We start from the raw sequence: 22672 nt of genomic DNA on the forward strand, positions 1-22672 counted from the left end.
CTGCAGTCTCATAAACGCACAGGAGAATAATGATCGGTAAAATTTTTTACTAAATACATTAGATTTCGCTTTGTTTCTCACCAAACATTATTGTGTGCTTTTATAACAATCATGAGTCTCATGGAATAATTTATTAGACTTCTGAATTATACTTTTGCATCCATTTGGAGCTTGAAGAGGTGGTCACCATAAACTGCCATTGTATGACATCACTGAAATTGTTTTTTTTTTTTTTTTATAATTTCTCCCTTTGTGTTAAGAAAAAAGAAAGAAAGTCACATGGGGTTATAACAACATAGGGTTGAGTAAACAGTGACTGAATTTTCATTTCTGGGTGAACTATCCCTTTAAGCTCAATCGACAGCATTTCAAGCATATATATATATATATATATATATATATATACACACACACACACACACACACACACACACACACACACACACACATATATATATATATATAATTTATTAAATAAAAGCAGAAACTGCTGCTATAGTAAGGCTCTTACATGGAAGTGATCCATTAAACATTAAAATACACACTGTATCAAAAATATAGCCATAAGTTGAAAACATTATATTTGATAACATGATTTTAGTTTGATAATATCTGGGACTTACCAACGTTACTGCATTTACTAGGTAACTGGGTTTGTTGGTGCTACTTCGTCATGACAACAAATCTGCAATATTTGATATACTGTAACTTTAAACAGATAAGGTTAGATGGTGATTTTATTGCACTAAAATCATATAAACATGTACAATGTTTACATCTTGTGGCTCTATTTTGGAAACAGTGTGTATTTTAATGTTTATGGACTGGCCCCATTCACTTCCATTGCGAAGGTCTTACTGTAATTGCAAGTGTTTTATTATTATTATTATTATTATTATTATTATTATTATTATTTAATAAATGAGGGACAAGTCTAAATTATTTTTAATCAACATTATGCTACACATGTTATCGATTGAGTTTAACTTGCACCAGAAACATCCCTTTAATATCAGCCTGCTCAGACCAATTGTATGTCAATCTGTGCCGCCTAAAAAGTCATCATTTTGGGACCTGTGAATATTTATATGTCAGTACTTTTAACTAATGGACATGTTTTTAACAAGCCATGGAGACAAGCATTGTTTTATTTTATTATATTTTAACACTGTGCACTGGTTTGGTTTTGTGAACACAAAAATTTTGCAGCTGCAAAATGATGATTGAATTATTCAGTTTGGCAGAGATTTGGCAGCAGGAGTGTGAAGCACAGCCTTGAGTGCAAATAACAGTGAAAGAACATCTTCCTATTTCCTCCACTGCTGCACAAAAAATGCATAAATAGCACTACATAGAGATAATAAGCAAACCCTTTGGGGCTTGGATACAGTATTCTCAGTCTGAAGTAACTGGTAATTCCCCCATGTACGTGATCATTTATAATGACGGCCCGACTTTTCTGTACCCTCAAATCCCCGGCCCCATTCTGCCCCTCTGTGTGATGTAATACTGAGGACACAGGATATGATCGATATGAATTATAAATATGATCTCAAGACATATGTTTTGTTGCACTTTCTCAGCAATCTGATCCTAGACAGTCCTCCTCAAGAAACATTTTGTCATTCTAAAGTCCAGCCGATTTATGAATTCATGAGCTCTCTTTTGGTGCAGTATACTCTCATAGTCAGCACCTGCTAGAGAGGTACTTTCATAGGCATTCAGAGTGAAGTAATGCAATTCCTCACTGGTTTCACTTTCATTGTGCTGTGCCTTGCAGTGCAGCTAGTTTATAATCATCATGTTTCCTTAAACTGAACAAAATTAAATGAAACTTTATATTTATTTTTAGCAATAATTTATGTATTTATGCATTTATTCTTTCCCCTTCAAAACAGAGTAGCAAGATATTTTTAGGTGACGCAAAGGCAAATATTTTTTGTTAACACTTTTCACTACATTTACATTTATTCATTTGGCAGACGCTTTTATCCAAAGCGACTTACAAAAGTGGAAAAACATAAGTGAATCATCTTAAAGGAGACAGTGGTATGAAAAGTGCCATATTACAAAGTTTCACTAGCATCAGAATAGCATTCAAAACAGATTAAATTGCAATATGTTTACATTATTTAATGCATTCAGTATCATAAACTAACAATTCACATTATTTTTACAGATTTACTATATAAATATTTACTATTATTTTCTTTATTTTTTTTGCCCTCATGTTGATCTATAACCGTATGACGTTCTTCTGTAGAACAAAAAAAAAAAAAAATTGATGTTAGACAATATTTCAGTCTCAGTCACCATTCACTTTCATTACATTCTTCCTAAAATCTCCTTTTGTGTTCCATGGAAGAAGGATAGTCACAACATGAGAGTGAGTAAATAATGAAAGAGTTTTCATTTTTGGGTGAACTATCCCTTTAATGTTAATTTATAAATATACTATTCATTGTTCATGTTAATTTGTAATCCGTTAACTAATGTTAATGTATACATCTTTTAATGAACAAAAAAATTACACACACACACACACACACACACACACATTAGGAATTATTCAAGATTAATACATTCTGTAAAGGTATTGTTCATTGTTAGTTCCTGTTTACTATTGCATTAACTAATTTTAAGGTATAAAACATTTTGTAAAGTGTTGCCTTTTTTGTAATATTATTATGTGAGGATTGTTATGAAGGTAAAGTGCAATTAAAGGGTGCAAGTGGTAACTGAATACAACTGTGTGTTTCTGCATTAACATTTTCAAGGTTGTTCTGAGCTAACAGGTCAATCCCTGAGGCACCTCCATTATTGAGGCCGTTACTTTACAGACTCCTTTAATCAGCCCCCTTATTGACAATTGCTTTATTAGATTATGAGCAAGCATGCAGGGATATGTTTGCTTTGTGTGCACCACATGGAGCCATATAATCCACACCATGCAGCTAGCATTTGTACTTGATTCAATGGGAATTCTTTTTGCACTAAATGCTTTCAAACAAATAATACGGCACATTTAAGATCAATGCTACTGTAAAACTGAAGCAGTGCCATCACACAAAACTCCCCTCAGCTGTCATAGTAAATTTGAAAAATAACAATGGCTAAATTACATACAGTATCTTTAAGAAACACAATTTGCCAGAACTCCAGATGGAGACCAAACTGTTGGAAAATGTTTGCCCATTATTTAAATCCAAGGACCTAATAGACATTATATGGAATGCTTGATTCTGATTGGTCAATATCGGCAGTCAAATATTTTACGTATAATGAGTGCTACACTGTATAGTTTGCCATTGTCCCAGGCAGCTGATTTCCTACATAGTTCTAGTTTCATATATCTTTCTTCTCACATAATAATATTTAAACTAAAATATTTTACAGTATGTTTATTTATGTATTTGATAAGTAGTTATGTTGTAGCTGCATTAGCCTGCTGACTCTATATCATCCCATACATATTTGTTCTCATGACTCATTTGGAAGAGCATGGCATTAGAAACATCAAGGTCATTAGTTAATTTCCCAAGAAACACGTCTACTGATACAAATGTATTCCTTGAAAAAGCATTGTAAGATATATCATAATATATCAATTAAATGTGGTTTTATATTTAACTTAAATGCTTCTAAAAGCTTGAGTGAGCAAAAATCATGTATGAAAAAGCAAATGTACTTAGGTGACGGTCTTTTCTTTCAGAAACCGTTGTTACTGTAAAGTTTGCATGCCAACACAGTCATGAATGTACATTGATTAAAAGGAATATTTCACCCAAAAATGAAAATTTGCTGAAAATTTACTCACCCTCAGGCCATCCAAGATGTATCTGAGTTTCTTTCTTCATCAAAACAGAATTTGTTGACTGGAGTCATGTGGATTATTTTGATGCATCCCTAAACATGCATTTTGGACCGTCAAAAAATGGAGTACATTCACTTGCATTTTTTAGAGGAGGAGGCCTGAAATGAAATCCTTAAAGTCTTAAATTCTGTTTTGATGAAGAAAGAAACTCAGATACATCTTGGATGGCCTGAGGGTGAGTAAATTACCAGCAAATTTTCATTTTTGGGTGAACTATTCCTTTAAGCACATTGAGAGTTTACATTGAGATATTAATAGCAGGCTGACATTTGCACACCCTATTAGAAAAAAGATACAAGCTCAACGCAGTACATGTGCACCATTTTCCACTAATCACCAAGGACATCTTTCCCTCATGGGAAATTATTAGCTCTCCAGGCTTGCAATATAAAGTAACTTTGATAAACAATTACATTTTTTCAGTTGCCTCTCATTTCTCCTTTCTTTCAATTGAACCTCTAGAACAGCTGCTTTGAAACCACCTACACTGGAACAATGGCTGGCTCTTGGGCCTACTCACAAATGCACATTGAAAAAATATACATGTGGGTGTGTGATCAAAGAGCCTTAAAATTTGTAATTGCTCAGTCTTACAAAAAGATATATTTCAAAAGATGTATACATTCAAATGTAGTTGTATAACTGGACTAAATATATGAAGATGCATAATTCATTTATTTCCACAGATGACAATGTATTTGTGAGTTTAAAGAAACAATGTCATGTTTAGATAGGTTTTAAATTTCAGCTTTATGCTTAACAGTAAAATAAACTTTTAAGGGCACACAAAAAAAAAAAGTTTAAAGCCACAAAAAAAAAAAAAAAAAAAAAAAAAATGTAGTCATCCTTCACTTTCATTGCATCTTTCATGCAATGAAAGTGAATGGTGACCAGCTTTTATCATTGGTGACTCAGGCTCTTATTCTGTCTAAGATCTCCTTTATCATTCCACAGAAGATAGGAAGTCATAAGGGTTTGGAACAATATGAAGATGAGTAAACTATGACAAAATTTTAATTTTTGGAAGAATAATCCCTTTAAACAGGAAATTTAATTCAGTGATAATTAAATGAGATCATTAGAAAAATATAGATGTGAAGTTGTTAGATTAATAAATGATGCATGGAAATGTGCAGTACAATGCAAAAGACTTTAATAAACTTCCAAAGCTCAAACATACATAAAACAGTTATATACAGTTTATTTCACATGTTGGCAAATCAAAAGTAGAATACAAAGATAATGTAAGGTGCTTAAAATTTTATGAAAGTGATGTGTCCATCTCTGTTACATTAAAAGGTCTTTCCAGTTCTCTTTTTTCTCTCTTTTTTTTGTCTAGCACACAAATTCAGGCATGTTTCAAACTCCAGAGCAATATATTTGACACCATTAAGACATATGATACCTCCCCAGGAATAAGAGGTCAAACATTTGTGCACAAAGACACTTCTACAAGTCACTCCATTGGCTAAAAGGAGTAAATTACTGCTCGAACAAAAGTGCTATCGAATGAAGCAATTTATTAGTGCTGTATTAAAATGTAATATTCATTCAGGACATAAACGCCTGACTGTTAAGTTTTACAAAAGACAGCTTTAACCGTGGGATACTCATCAAGACCTTAAAGTGCACGTGTTAGGTTGTATTACTGTAAATGTATTGGTGTTGTTGATAAAATCTGAATAGTCAACTTATTCGTGATAAATTTTTTTTCCTTGGTTGTATGAATACATATCATATCAGTTTCAGGATATACGAACACCCAGGTGATGTAACTAAAACCTACCATCTCATACAACAGATTGCCGGCGGCTTTCTATTCAAAATCAGTTAAATACATCTCACAGATTATATTGGCTCTGCTTTTTTAAAGCTGACTACAACAGACAACATATAAAAGGTCAGACCCGGTGTCCTTTTCTACTGCATAAGAGGCGATTCTTTGATTAAGAACCAGGAGCTCTGTCCTCTATGACTGCAGCTTAGCAAAGCATTAGGGCTCTAATAGAATCTTCCGCATCCCAAATTCGGAGGCAATCAGTGACACAGCTAAAGTCTACCGTGGGGTGTTGGTACCTCCAATGGTGGGCCATGCATTTCAATGTTAGCCACATGTTGACAAGCATTGGGCAAGCCACAGAGAGCTGAGGCAATCAACGATGAGGTGTTCATTGTATCATGGCCAGAATGGTCAAAGTAAGGCCATATGCAATGTGAACTGCAGCAATAAAAAAATCTGTCTAACAGGTACCGTGTCTGTGCAAGCACTGAAGGAACAAATTAACATTAATAGCAGGTGAACAAAAGATAAAAAAAGAAACAACCACAAGGAACATAACATTTTCATCAAACTTTGTCTAATGTGTCAATCAAGAAATCAAAATCAATAAATAGACAGACAAAAAGGGCTGTGCAGCATATACATAAATACATATCTATATAAACATCCTATACAGAGGTCTTTGCCATATTCATGTTCCGTTTGGATAAGCAGAGTGGAAAAATGCTATAGAGGTGTCTCTCCTGCCCTTTTCAGTGAAACCGGTGAATGAGGACAAAAAGGGTTTAACACAGCATTTCAAACCTCCTACGAATCACAAGCAGAGTTTTGCACAAGCTTCGAACAGGCAACGAGATGAGTTGTCTCGGTTAATTTAGTCTGCCGATACTCTCTAGGTCTCGTTTGAGGCTGGAGAATCTGTACAGTTTGCGTTTTCACCTCTTCAGTCAGTTCAGCCTTCCTCTCCCTCCCTCCCTCTCTTTAGGAAATGGCAGCTAGAGATTGATTTTTATCCTGTGGGAGCGAGCTGTACCTGTGCCACAGAGTGTGCCATAGAGTGGTGGTTTCAGTGCCGTCTCCTGTAATATAGAGAGACAGACAGATATAGGGAGATTGTAGTTACAATATCATCTAGGTAGCTAAGCTGCAGTATGTACTGTGTAAGATGATAATGAAGTCATCTCTCTCTGGACATATAGCACATTACCATGCATACATGGAAAGAGAGAGAAATAGCATTCTTCAAGGAACAGACTAGAGAATGTTGATTTGTTATTATTATTATTATTATTATTATTATTACTTTGTCAGATTTACCTTGAAGAATGCTGGCTGTTATTACTGTATCAACTGGTAAAAGTGACTAGCCAGAGTGCATGCAGGTAAACCAAACTGCTTTTTGTTCAAAATGTGCTGTTACATCCACCACAGTACAGCAACACTCTTTCATTGGTGACAACAGGAAGCTCTGTCACTAATACAGGATTTGTATTATTATTATTATTATGTTTAAATAGCTGGACACAGTGGTTTGATATTAGAATTTGAATTAGAATATCAGCATAACTGTGATACATTTTATGCTTATGAAAGTTCCGAAGTGACTTGTGGCGTATGCAATGATAAAAGTAAATTAAACATATTACACATATTCTTCTGAGTGCCCTTATTAACAATGGGGATATAATAACTCAGATATCAAAGTAGTAAGCAAATCAAATGTGGCTCGACCTCTGGGGCAATCTATTAATGGGGAAGTTTAATGTCATTTATGACAGGGAAGTGACTATCAGTGGCAGAATCAGATGGTTAAAAAGGCATGAGAACATATTTAACAAAGATTGTGGGTTTAAAATGAACGTGCAGTTTAGTTTCAAGAAGACTAAGGGATGAGATGTGCATGAAATGCTGCTGGGCTAAATGAGCAAAAAATAAAAAAAAAACAATCGCCTATAGTTTGACACAACAGGAGATAATCAATCAGTTTATGTTCTAAAAAAAAAGTGCTCAGTTAAAAATCTAGGCACATCTGCCCCATACATGGCGAGATTCAAAATTGAAGTGGAATTTGAATTATTGAAACTTGGGTGGGTGAGAACACAAATTGTGGACTCAAGGACATCCTCTCCCATATTTTATGATGTTTTTGAAATGCTGAATGTACTATGAAGCTTGATGCAAAGAAAATGTGTTTGACTGTGAGGCTGTGTAAGTCTGGCAGGACATTTCAATGCTAAAGGAGATTTGTTTGACATGGGTTTGCAAGCAACATAAAGGTAGTTTGGCAATACTACTGACCTCAAATACAACCCTGCGCTGAATTTACATGCCCTTATAACTTTTGATTTTACTAGATTTCTTGCATATTCATAGCCTTGCCAGGGATCAGTCAAGTAGGGTGGTATTTACTTGATCTTTCACAACTAAAGTGTGCATTCAGACACAAGCCTCCCACTTCCATCATCAAGGGGGATTGACCTCTAAAATCACAGTTTGAGAACAGGCAGAGGGAGAGATAAAAAGAAGGAGAGAGATTGAGTGAAAGGTATGGGAAAGAGATTCTCGTGGTGCACTGAATCCAGAATGGACCTCTAACGGTGTTATGAGCCAAATGGCCAATAAATAAGTTGTATTTTGACAAGCTTTTCTGTTATGCTGGCATCATCCTTAGTCCTGTTAAGCATCCCATTGACCTTCATCAGCTAGTGTTTCCAGGGAGAAATGCGTATTTTAATGGTCCTACAAATGTTCTTTCTCATCTATCTATCACGGCAAATTCAGACATGATGTTTTTCAGCAGAAATGAGGTCATAAAGTTAAGTTATGCTGACAGTTGTGTCACTGGCTTTATAGCTGACAAGAGACTTCAGAGTCGATGCACAAAATATGGAGTAAATGTTCATGGGACATGATCTGATATGCAAGATTCAGTACTTTATCCAGTCTCTGTTGTCAGTAATGGCTCTGAGCTGGTTTTCAAGTTGTGGTTTACAATGACTAAGAAAGAAGAAGCATTAAAGCTAATGGCTAACATATGTAAGCAAAAATAAACAATGTCCAAAGTATGGAATGCTTAGTTTTGTGCCTGATGACAGACACTGCCTCATGACAGACATGAAGAGCACTTAACTTAGGAGTTGGACATTTTACAAAACAGTCTAATTGTGGAGCTTTTACAATTCAGTTGTGCCTGTGGGTTTATGGCAATGGTCTATGCCTGTCAAAGCATACAGAAAAACCTTTCAATGTACAGAAATGACAAAATTACACCTACTGTATCCCTAAGACATGCACTGTTGTACCCTATGTCTGTAAAACATTTAAAGCTTTAGGTACCTTCCTATGATACTGATTTCATACACAGCCTGGTCCAAACTTGTGCTCAGAGAAAGAGTCAATTTCACTTATATACTACTGACACTATATATACTATATATAGGCTATACTGTTATACTGTGTATGTATGTATTGTAAATGTATATGTATGTATGTGTGTGTGTGTGTGTATATATATATATATATATATATATATATATATATATATATATATATATATATATATATATATATATATATATATATATATATATATATAACATTCAACATTTCCCAAAGTGGGAGTTTGAATAACTGAAAGAACTAGCCCCCCATAGGTTGCATATTCATTGCAATGGGCATTAAATCCTTTAAACTCTCTCTATTAATCTGCCGGTAGACTGTAGCTATCCACTTTCCTACAGCAATCGTGAAGCTGCATTCATGATTCGTGCCAGGGCGGCAACACCAGCGTCGAGCGCCGCTTTGAACTCACCATTCTCTTTACATAGACTGAAAAATACTTGATTTCTGTCACAAGTCCCATATGGGCTTGTTTTGTACATTAAATAGCGTTAAGAGCTCCTTTCTCCATCATTTTATCACTGACAGGGAAGTGCTGTCAAAGATTATTTAATGAGATAACAACCTCCGTGGCTCTATCATAGGAGACAGCATAGAGGTCAACTTTAGCGTGTTAAGACAATTTTGCCCAAAGAATGTCTATGGGACTGCAGCGTAAGCTAAGCTTGTAGGTTGTCCTTGGTAAAAGGGCTCTGGCACTGTGGCGTGTGCATCAGTGTAATGACTCCGGGCAGACACATTACAAAGTTTCCGCCCTTCACACCAGTGTTAATGCTGTATTAAAGATAAATGCTTTAATTGCAATTAAGAAAAATTAACGCGTTAAACATTTTAAATTAATCGCATGCGTTAACGTGTTAATTCTGACATCTCCAATATATATATATATACACTATATTGCCAAAAGTATTCGCTCACCTGCCTTTAGATGCATATGAACTTAAGTGACATCCCATTCTTAATCCATAGGGTTTAATGTGACGTCGGCCCACCCTTTGCAGCTATAACAGCTTCAACTATTCTGGGAAGGCTTTCCACAAGGTTTAGGAGTGTGTTTATGGGAATTTTTGACCATTCTTCCAGAAGCGCATTTGTGAGGTCAGACACTGATGTTGGACGAGAAGGCCTGGCTCGCAGTCTTCGCTCTAATTCATCCCAAAGGTGCTCTATCGGGTTGAGGTCAGGACTCTGTGCAGGCCAGTCAAGTTCTTCCACACCAAACTCGCTCATCCATGTCTTTATGGACCTTGCTTTGTGCACTGGTGCGCAGTCATGTTGGAACAGGAAGGGGCCATCCCCAAACTGTTCCCACAAAGTTGGGAGCATGGAATTGTCCAAAATCTCTTGGTATGCTGAAGCATTCAGAATTCCTTTCACTGGAATTCACCACCAAACTTCACAGTCGGCACAATGCAGTCAGACAAGTACTGTTCTCCTGGCAACCGCCAAACCCAGACTCGTCCATCAGATTGCCAGATGGAGAAGCGTGATTCGTCACTCCAGAGAACGCGTCTCCACTGCTCTAGAGTCCTGTGGCGGCGTGCTTTACACCACTGCATCCGACGCTTTGCGTTGCACTTGGTGATGTATGGCTTGGATCCAGTTGCTCGGCCATGGAAACCCATTCCATGAAGCTCTCTACGCACTGTTCTTGAGCTAATCTGAAGGCCACATGAACTTTGGAGGTCTGTAGCGATTGAAGTTGGCGACCTCTGCGCACTATGTGCCTCAGCATCCGCTGACCCTGCTCTGTCATTTTACGTGGCCTAACACTTCGTGGCTGAGTTGCTGTCATTCCCAATCGCTTCCACTTTGTTATAATACCACTGACAGTTGACTGTGGAATATTTAGTAGCGAGGAAATTTCACGACTGTACTTGTTGCACAGGTGGCATCCCTTCACAGTACCACGCTGGAATTCACTGAGCTCCTGAGAGCGGCCCATTCTTTCACAAATGTTTGTAGAAGCAGTCTGCATGCCTAGGTGCTTCATTCTATACACCTGTGGCCATGGAAGTGATTGGAACACCTGAATTCAATTATTTGGATGGGTGAGTGAATACTTTTGGCAATATAGTGTATATATATATATATATATATATATATATACACTACCAGTCAAAAGTTTTGAAACACTTGACTGAAATGTTACTCATGATCTTAAAGATCTTTTGATCTGAAGGCGTATGCTTAAATGTTTGAAATTATAAAACTAAAATTTAATTAAAAGACAAAAATTTTTTTGAAATTGATGACTTGGACCAAATAATAAAAACAAGCAGCCAATAAGTGCCCAACATAGATGGGAACTCCTTCAATACTGTTTAAAAAGCATCCCAGGGTGATACCTCAAGAAGTTGGTTGAGAAAATGTCAAGAGTACATGTCTGCAAATTCTAGGCAAAGGGTGACTACTTTGAAGATGCTAAAATATAACACAGTTATGATTTATTTTGGATTTTGTTTAGCCACAACATAATTCCCATAATTCCATTTATGTTATTCCATAGTTTTGATGACTTTACTATTATTCTAAAATGTGAAAAAAATAATAATAAAGAATGAGTAAATGTTTCAAAACTTTTGACCGGTAGTGTATATATATATATATATATATATATATATATATATATATATATATATATATATATTAGTGGCCGACTGACTATCAGACAATATTATCCTTTCACAGATATATTGGTATCAGCGTATATGTTTTCCGATATGCGCAGATATGAAAACTTGTTTTTCAGAAGATATAACGCAGAAAACTATGCTAGGGTGATTTAGAATTGGTGTCATAATGTAATTTGTCCAGCAGAGCGTGCTCGAACTCCATTGTTTACAGAGTTAAGTTAAGCGGAGTTAAGCGGTGCAGAGTTAAGCGGTGTCTTCAAAGTAAGGTGCTAACTAGTTTGTGAAATACATACTGGAAAGTTAATAAATAATTACCTCATCATTTTCCCTTTTCATTATAACAAATATAACGTTAACCCTGTCCCTGACAACCATGTCACTCATGTTTATCATATCTGTTTGCTATGTTAGCCAGTTATAGTTTGTCAGTGCAGTCAGTAACATAGCAGATTGAAAGGTAAGCATCAGAGCATCTTTATGAAGCTCAGCAGACAACGGTGTGGTGGTGGATTGTGTCTGTTGAGTGTTGATTTCACGCTATGTTGTTACCTAGTTGGTGAGATGCAATGCTGGAAAGTAAATAAACAACGTCCATCTTTTTCTCTCCGTGACAACGTGCTTATAGCTAACTAGCTAACCACGTAGCTACTTTCAAACCTTGTCAGATGAGTGGAAGCTAATGTGCAAACATGCATTCACCAAACTGTTTTGTTCAGGATTCGCAGTTTGGTACCCCCCTTCAAACGAACAATTCCAGTCATTGCATTTACAAAAATCTTCTTGTTTTTCAACCTGCCCCTTATTGATTGGCAGTATTAAAATAGTCAGCATTTCACTGATACTAAACAGTACTACTGATATTTATTTAGCTATTCATTTTATTTGTATTTATTCTTTATTTAAATGGACAGCCATTGACTGATACTAAACATACAGGACTGATTTTTGTTTAGCTATCATTTTAATTTATTATTTATTTAAATGGTCAGCATTTGACTGATACTAAACAGTACTACTGATGTTTATTTAGCTATTTATTTTATTTTTATTTATTCTTTATTTAAATGGTCTGTAATTGGCTGATACTAAACAGTACTGATGTTTACTTAGCTAATTATTTTATTTGAATTTATTCTTTATTTAAATGGTCAGCCATTGACTGATACTAAACATACATGACTGATTTTTGTTTAGCTATCATTTTTATGTATTCTTTATTTAAATGGTCAGCAACTGACTGATACTGAACATACAGTACTAATGTTTATTTAGCTATTTATTGTATTTTCTCAGTGTTCATTTCTAGAATTGGTTGACAATGTATAATAATAATGTCAAAAATTCTTTGATAAAAATATTTAAGAAAGCAGCCTTCTGAGTACCTTTGAATAATCATCTCGGTGCAAAATCGGTGCCCAATCTACATAGATTTTTTTTTTTTTTTTCATTCCAGCACAATAATTAACTATGTCGGCCACCATTTCGGTAATCAGTGAACACACACACACACACACACATATATACACACTATATACATACACAGTATATATAGTGTATATACATAAAACATATTTGTAATGCATTATTTCTATAGAAGAATGTGGCATAGGATATTAGTTGGATACATATTTTTGCTTTGAGTACTAACAAGCCAAAAAAAAGATACATAACTATAGCATAGAATAGTGAGAATGTTATAGAGTGTGTAAAAGAGAGTTTCACAAGGCACAATTTGCCAAATTGAATGAGATTGTTGGACTTATTTGCTATGTCGTTATCACAAACATTTCCACAAGAAGCCGATGCAACGTTTCAAAATATTCAACAAATATTTCAAAACATACAGAACCTGAACCGATAAAAATCCAAAAGGACAACTTCGCAGGGCAAATTACAAACACACACTGAATTATGTGTATTTCCATAATCTGACTTTGTAAGTAGGCTTCTGTATAATGCACCATGGCAGAGCATTGCTTTTAACTGCATTCTAAAATAAAGGCCTGATGGAGGAAAAGGAACATCAGCTATGTGTGGGTGTCACCTTAAATTACGATGCACACAATGTATTTGAGTGGATATACAGTAATTTGTAAGGAAAATGCAGAGGGGGATTTTCTCCAATAAGTACAGGAGCTCAGAGAGGATGACATGTTACTACAGATGCAAAAAAAAAAAAAAAAAAAAAAAAAGATCAACTGTGAATGAATGCTAAACATGCTCAATAGTGAAAAATAAACTGTATAAAATAAGCATCTACATGCTCAGTCTTGTAGATAGTCTTGTTTGAATCTGGACCTCTGGAGTCACGCCAACAAAGAACTTACAAGCCCTGACCCCAGTCTTGTGTATTCTAACATGCCCAAGAAAATGGCTATACTGCAGACTACTTGTCTGGTCATTAAAAAGCAAGCAGTTGATAGGTACAAAATGAATGGTGTTACAAGTTATTAGTGAATATGCTTCTATTTAAGTCTGTTGGTGTTCACCTTAATATCCCTGAGCTACAATTGCACAGCTCAGTCTTCCACTCTGCAAGAAAAGACTTGTCGCTGCAGTGAGGCCACCTCTCTCCACACCAATTTACATTTATGTCCCTCACCTGCTTTTATTTATTAGGTACTTTGCATTTGGCACATCTCCTCTGGAGCCATAGACTACAATACTAGTATTCAAATGAACCTTTCTCTCATTAATGCCAGCAATTTTCCTCCGAGACAACTTTGAATGATTCCTTTGGAAGGAGTTCTGAATTCTGCTTAAAAATAATCAGCCTTTTCCCTACTATGTTACAAGTTTTAGTTCTAATGAGTTCTATCAAGAATTTCTGTGGGAAACAATTGTTTTCAGCAGTGTGCATCTGCTCAGTTGTGACTGTGGAATGCAACGCTGCCTATCTTGTTTGGTTTTCTGTCAAGCATGCATGGTTTTGGCATGTCAGTCAAGAGCAAACATAGCTGTAATCTCAATGCTTTTGAGCCTTTGTGTGATTGAAACTCAGCACATGTGGCTACCACCATCCATTCCACATCTTTCTAAAAGAAGGACGGTACAAATGGGAGCTGGAGCAGCGAGACGGTTAAAAAAGGAAGTTGTGAATTACCTGTCTGGTGTGGATTTGCCCAGGTGCCTTGAAGCCCCCTTGACAGCTGCACTCTGAAACACTGTATGGGTCGGAGCTGCTGGAGGAACATTTGGAGAGTGAGTCACAGCCTACCACGAACGTGTTGTCCAGTGGGAGTTCCTGAATGACATGATGTTTCTTGGGAGCCACAGGGGTCTCTGGTTTGATCTGGAATGTTGGCTGTGGTGAAGCTGATTTGTAATGCTTGGCTAAATCAGGGCTATCGGGTTTAAAGGTAGTCGGTGTGGTAGCCCAGTTGTACTTTCCCATTGTCTGCTCTTCAAGTTCAACAGGGAGATCTAAGGTGCCATTGATGTGCTCATGGGTAGGGTCATCAGACTTAGGTTCCTCAATGGTTACAAAATTCAACAGCAAACTTTTTGGAGATCTCTTCTTCTTCTTCTTTTTCTTTTTAATCTGCCGGCCCTCTTGGTTGGGTGATACCCACTCGCCACTCTGTTTGCTCTTCTGGACAACTTTGTGTCTTGGTGTCTGTCGACAGCGTACCAAAGCAGTCACAAAAATTACCAAGATAATGGTCATAGTCCCAGCAATTATGGCAATAACAACAATTACATAGCTATTGGTTTGAGGCGTCACATCGTTGTCCCCAACGTTTCGGTCCAAAGGAGTTTCCAAGCTCTTGCGTAGTAGCTCTTGAATGAATGTGGCATTAGAGATGGTATCATTGACAAACAAATAAACAAGGGCGATTGCATGTAAAGACTCAGGCTGTCCTAAGTCTTTGACCTTTACCACCAGCCTATGGAGACCTTGGTCTGCCGCTACAATCTTCTCCTGTAGAGTGATATTGCCTGTGGTTCTGTCAATGGCAAACAATCCTCTCAGTGACCCTCCGATAATACTATACTGCAGCTCAGCATTCATGCCAGTGTCATTGTCAATGGCAAACACTCTGGTAACCACCGACCCAGGACTGGTGGTCGAAGGAACTAGATCATAGGAGTAGTTAGAGGAGGGAATGACAAACACAGGTCGATTGTCGTTCACATCAACAACATTTATGGTAACCTTGGCATATGAGGTGGTTTGCATTTGACCTGCATCCACAGCTTTCACAACAAAAGTGTATGAGCTTTGTTGCTCCCTGTCAAATGTTATGTTTGGTTTTATCACCCCGGTTTTGGGGTCGATGATGAAATTCTCCTTCCCATTTATGATTGAGAGAGTTACGACCGCATTGTCACCAGCATCAGCATCCGTGACAGTGATCAAACCCACAGTTCCATATAAAGGTAGGTTTTCAGGTACATAGAAGTTGTATTCAGGATGGGTAAAAGCTGGGCTGTTATCATTTTGGTCTTGAACAATTAGCTTCACTGTGACATTGCTTTGAAGAGGGGTCGGACCATTATCCCTGGCAATGACTGTGAATGAATACTTCTCCTGTTTCTCTCTATCCAGCTTTTTGACAACAGAAAGGATCCCAGACCGCTGATCTATGTTAAAGCCATCAGGAGCATCTGGGCCAAGACTATAAATGATAAGGGCATTAGAACCACTGTCTGCATCCGTGGCACTGATTTTTATCAACTGTGTGCCAGGGTCATTGTTTTCTGGAATGGACAGCTGGATTTCTGGCTGAGGGAAAACCGGGACGTTATCATTCTCATCCTTAATTTTAATGAGAACCATTGCCGAAGTGTTCAAAGGAGGTTTCCCTGAATCAGATGAAACTATCCTAATTGCGTACTCACGAGTCGTCTCATAATCCAAGGGTGCTGCTGTTTCTAACAGGAACTGGTCATTGAAGACTGGCTTGAGCCTGAAAGGTACATCATGATCAGTGTAGCAAGTCACTTTACCATTCAGATCAGCATCTCTGTCTGTCACAGTTATTAGAGCAATTTTTGTGTTTAGTGGGGCATTTTCAGACAACAGCACAGTCCCATTAACTAGATTCATAATGTAACGAGTATCTATAGAGGGGACATTGTCGTTAATGTCTGTTACATTGACTATTACTGTAGCCCTTGAAGGGGTTGAGCTTCCATCACTGGCCAGCACTATAAGCTTGTGGACTGGATTGACTTCCCTGTCCAGTGGCTGCTTGACAGTAATCAGTCCAGTTGTGCTGTCAATAGCGAAATGTCGTTTGGTGGCAGGGGAGATTTGGTTGCTGAAGGAGAAGTGAATCTGAGCATTGGATCCCAGATCAGCATCTGTGGCATGAAGGTGAGTGACAGATGTTCCCATTGGGGCATTCTCAGGAACATTCACCTCCACCTCATTGTCCTTGAACACTGGCCGATTGTCATTCACATCTGACACAGTCACCTGCAGAATGGCTGTGCTGGACTTTGGAGGGGAGCCACCATCCTCGACTTTAATTTTCATCACAAAGGTGTCCTTCGTCTCCCGATCGAGGCTCTGCTGGACTATGAGTTGGGGCCATTTGTCTCCCTCCGGAGTCTCGATAATGTCCAGGCCGAATTCGCTCACACTCTGAAAAATACAGATAATGCAGGTTTTGTAAACTGTTTGCAGTAGATCTGACCAAGAACAGTACATCTTTACATTAAAGTATTTAGATAAATTTAAGAAAGAGGATGTATGCCCTTAATATTTGTACTTGTTTAATTTTCCTTTATTATTATTATTATTAGTTTTATTACTATTATTATTAACAATAATAATAATTTAATATACCTTGTGTGTGTGTGTGTATATATATATATATATATATATATATATATATATATATATATATATATATATATATACTGTATATATAACTGTTAATATTACTATTACTACTACTAATGATAATTATTATAATAATACTAATAACAATTCAATATAATATTATATATAATAATATTATTAACAATCATAATACAAATAATAACAATATCATTTTTGTTGTTGCTATTTATGATTTTATTATATTAAATGATTACATTTATAATAATAATAATAATTATTATGTCTATTAGTATGTTAATGTGTGTGAGAATGTGTGTAATAACAACGTTACCATTAAGTCATAATATATCACATTGTAAAAACCCTGATGTGTTTGAGCCAGTTGTATATTTTGGCTTTACACAAATGTTTGCTCTTTAAACCATTGGTTTAAAGTTATTTAATTCAATGAGGGAATGTATAAGGTCATATTTACTTGAAAAGCTTGTCTGGGGGATATAATCTTATAAAGTAAGACTTATCTCCAAACTAGTGTTGTCATGGTACCAAAATTTCAGGTGTCGGTGCCGATACCAGCACATTTCCAAGGTTCTCGATAACAATTTTGGTACCACAGCATAAATATGCTAATATGACAATGTGCTATTGAACACACCAGTTTAGCATATTTAAAAAGTAACTTTTCAATGTAAATAATAAATTAAAAGAAGTTCATGTTTCCTTAGTGTATCTCAATCAAGGATACATTGCTTAAGTGTTTTTAAGTAGTGCCCTGAAATCTGTTTTATTTTTTACCAAATCATGTTTTCCTTATTATTATTATTATTATTATTTTCAATAACTCCATGTTTTAGAGTTGAATTTAATTTCATCATCAAAATGGTGCCTAATCAATTCATTCTTAAAACTTTTAACAAGTGAAAATAGAACTTTTCAACATGTCATTGTATTTTTTGCCAAACTTGTCTTGTGATATATTGTTTAATTATTATTATTATTATTATTATTATTATTATCATTACAGTGAATATTACATTTTACTATATAGTTGTAATATATTTCTGTCACAATTTCTTACATTTCAGGGCTCTAGCTTATATTTTGAAACGTGCTTTTATTATGTTGTGTATTTTTTGCCAGAAGCTTCATTTTCCAGATAAACAGTTTGTGACACAGATGCTGTGTCCGAATATCCATACCTCCCTACTATATAGTATGCCAAAAACAGTATGCCAATGGAGTAGTATGTCTGAATCCACAGTATTCATGAAGCAGTAAGCGAGAAGTACCCGGATGACCTACTATTTCCGGTGAGATTCTGACGTGCGGATCGACTGGACACTTTACGATCCCATAATCCCTCAGGAGCTGAGGGGACATCACGTTCAAAATTCTGGATTTAAAAGAACAGCGGTGAATCGCGAGTCGGAGGGCTCTTCTCAACTGTAATGCTATATATACCAAGATAATTGTTCCCTGTGCTTAAATCGTGCTTATTTATTAAAACCTGAGTGGATAGTTTTCGCGGTTGTTGTTCTTACATCATATATTCGGGTCACGAGACAATGCCCACGTCCCCGGATGAAGTATGTCCGAAATCTATTCATACTACTTGCATGCATACCTAAAAGAATGTACTGTTTTTGACGGCAGATAAGTGCATCCTTCATCAAATACAGTACATAATGTGACGGTACGTGGTTTCGGACACAGTAAGAGACTTTCAAGTCACATCTGAAATCTCATCTCTTTACACTGGCCTTTCAGTCTGACAAATGAAATGTAGGACACAGTTTTGAAGTGTTTGTATTTTAGATTACTGGTGTTTGTGTATGTGGTAATTTTGAAATGTTATGTTTTAAATTGTATTACTGTGAAGCACTTTGGTCAACTCTGTTGTTTTAAATAAAATATTAATAATGCTGAGCTGAAATTAAAGCACAAATGCTGTGATTTTTATTACATAAATATATATTTTACATGTGCTGCGTGGTTCACAATGGATAAGTGCTCTGCTCTGTCATCTGATACAACATGAATGATTCTCAGTAACTGTGGAGTTCCTAGTGGATGAGCGGTCGGATTTATGCTAAGTACACACCTCTTCCACACTAAGATTGCAGCCTTTAGCGGTTTAATAAATCACACTAGGACATGTCACGATTTTAATTTGATTAATTGTCTATTTCAGTGTAAAAGGAGTAACAGAGCACGCATTCAAAATAATCCTGTGAGCATTTTAAAGCTGTCGTGTGTCAGTCAGATTGCGCGCTGGTACCAGATTGAGCCGGTGCTCAGTACTACCGGTACTGCAGAAACAATGGTATTGTTAAATCTTTTTTATTTTAGTATAGACTTGGTACCGACAACACTAATTCAAACATTGGCTCTTCACACAGTAAACAGTCCCATAGAGCACCTGAAAGGTAAAATATGTGCAATATGCAATGCACTGAACTCTGTTTTCCTCTACAAAGCAAATAAGTCTAAGATGTGGTAAGCAATCAAAAATTGTTTGGTGGAGAGGAAATGACTTTGTGCCATTCCATATGTACTTGGGTGAGCATAAATCACTGCACATATTCCTGTTTGAACTATTACAGTGAGCCTTGTATTGACCCTCGTGGTTTTTCTCTCTCTCTGACCTATGCTGGCTTCTTAAAAAGCAAGCTTCCTTTACTAGCTTGTTTTCTTACTTTTGTTTTTAGCTTTGTTTCCTTAAAAATGTAAAAATCGTTTGCCAGTTTGACTGGAAATTGGAGACTTAACATTCAAAAACTAACATTCAATATAGAAACTCACCAATCAATACAAGTAACAAAGCCACACTATTGCATCTCATAGCAGTGCAATAAGGAAACAGAGATTTCTAACACTATCCTCTGGAGTACTCTGCTTTGCTGCACACAAACATATTGTTTTACCTGACTAGCAAGACTCCGATTTAGTGCATGGAAGACAGTAACTTCATATATGAGAAAAGCAGCTGAAAAGGGAGCCAAAGATATAAGCTTTCATTTTAAATATAGTGCAAAAGCACCATAGATTAAAGGAACGGAAAAAACCTGAATATTAAAAAAGATTTCCTCCCAGCAAGGAGCTAAATCTAGGCAATAGCAACGCTTGAGGAAAATGAAAACAAAAGTAATCCCCATGAGAAACCAGCTTTGGCTGTTTAAAGTAATTGCCTTCCTATGGAAACTAGCCCTAATATTTATGATTTCATATCAAGCTACATGGTAATGATCAACCTTGCACATATTCTATATTTCCGAGGGTGGCAAGAGGAGACAGCGAAACAAGGCTCAGTGCCTGAATGTGAGTCAAGCGCATTTGTGAAACAAAGAGGCTTTTTGAAGCTCCTTCAGTCAAAAACATTTTCATGCTGGAACAAGAAAGCAACTTTCTTAAGAGATAAGCTTCCTGCTGCACATAAATCTGGGATAGATTACTCTGTCTAGCCACATATTTCAAATGCGATTACGATATATGCATTCCCCATGTTAAGAGTAAACTTGACTTATTTGGTCTGGCACAAACAAATCACCATTTATTGGCATGCTGCGTGTAGCCACATAGCAACTACAATGGCAAAAAGCAACTTATTCATGTTGGGTTGACAAAGTGCGCTTTGTACAGGCTAAAAGCATATAACATATCTTAATTTGGTGGTTCTTGGCACACTTTGTGCTTAGACCATCTGCGGTCTACTTTTAAGTACTATAAACACATACAAAAATGCACTTATCAAAACACAGAACTAAACTCTTGCTAGTACAGTAATTTGCATCGAAAATAGAAAAGTTATATGGAAAAATGGGTAAATATTTTGGATGCCAACTTATACCCATTATCACATGCAGAACAGCTCCCTTTCCTTAAATGGTCAACACAATTTGACAAAACTGGCTTTCATAAGCAGTGGATGTACATGAGACTAAACATGAAAATCTGTGAAAAGCTGATCCATTCTGTTTGCTTTTATGGTCACGATAAGGAGGGATTACAGTTTGTTTGTTACAGCTGTAAACAAATGCATGGTAAGGCCTTTTTTGCTAGTTGTGTCATTCTCAACATATGGTGACAAACATGTTCCTTGATTTTTCAGTCACGACAATTATTTATATATTCAAGAAAAAAATATCATTATATAACCTAACATAAAAAATTAAAAAAATAATTAAAAAAAATCTGAATTTGCCAGGTGCCTGAAAATTTTTCTGGTATATCATTTCTATGGTATTTATACATTTACAGTTATATGATTATGTTCATTTATTAATTTCAGTTAATTTTTATATACTTCATTTTATTTATTATTTTTAAGCATTAGTACAAGGGTTAAAAATAATTATTAACAAATAATTTTGTTCATATTATTTGACCCAGTTATATATGATTGGTCTTGTAATTACACAGGAAGCTACTGACAATACATGGTCTAGCTAATGAGCCTGGTTTTTAAATGTGTTAAAGCAATGCAAGCGATCAGTTGTCTTTTTATTTTTATTTTTTTTTTTGGCCTGTCCCATATAAAATGAGGCTGGAGAATTCAGATTACCTTCAGGCAAATACAGGTAGAGTCAAAAGGACATGAACCAAAGACCCAAGGGAAGTGACAATTGTCTGAAATTAATACTCATGGCACATAAGAATCTACATTTCCATACCAACTGACCCACAGAGCATTATGAGAGGCACATGAGATGAATCTCTTTGGAACGAGTCACAGACTGAAAACAGATGCTACTAGGTGTGAGACATTGCAAAAGAAAATCTAAAAATGTATTCAAAAATGAATGTCAATTTTAAATAACCCAAAGAGGGCAATATTTTATCAGTAGAATTTCAATAGCTGGCTTCAGTCTGCATAGTGCAACCTGAGTTTTTCAGCTTTGCAGACTGGCTGAAGCATCTTCTGTATGAATCAATGAGTTGACCTTCTACAGAGACGACTCAGAATGAACTCAGCATTAACAACTGAGAATCTCTGCTGAATATTTTAGATCCTTGTACCATTGTATTGAAGTTGGAATTGTCTTGCCACTGATTGTGATCAGATTTCAGTAATTTGCCTGAGACCAAGAGCTGTCACTTTGGTCCAAACGCTGGCTGAAGGATAAGCCAAAAATTTGCCACAAATGAAGTCTGGAACCAAATGACTGGAAGCAATATGATTAAAATGTTCCACT

The 22672-nt window shown here is 36.2% G+C and overlaps 1 protein-coding gene across 2 annotated transcripts in view; it reads right to left on the reverse strand.

Annotated features, from left to right (window-relative positions):
- Positions 1-22672, reverse strand: part of pcdh11 (protocadherin 11) — a 218459-nt gene that overhangs the window by 185764 nt on the left and 10023 nt on the right. Inside the window, exons 3-4 of one of the 2 annotated variants that reach the window (XM_051650159.1) lie at positions 14793-17279; positions 5085-6733 (exon numbers count right to left, since the gene is read on the reverse strand). In XM_051650159.1, the coding sequence (XP_051506119.1) occupies positions 6650-6733; positions 14793-17279 (2571 nt within the window). In that variant the 3' untranslated portion in view covers positions 5085-6649. Of the gene's footprint in view, positions 1-5084; positions 6734-14792; positions 17280-22672 lie in introns of those variants that run through there. The other variant, XM_051650158.1, reaches the window with a different exon arrangement.

Source organism: Myxocyprinus asiaticus, chromosome 22 (assembly GCF_019703515.2).
Source record: "Myxocyprinus asiaticus isolate MX2 ecotype Aquarium Trade chromosome 22, UBuf_Myxa_2, whole genome shotgun sequence".
In the NCBI taxonomy this organism is placed as follows: Eukaryota; Metazoa; Chordata; class Actinopteri; order Cypriniformes; family Catostomidae; genus Myxocyprinus; species Myxocyprinus asiaticus.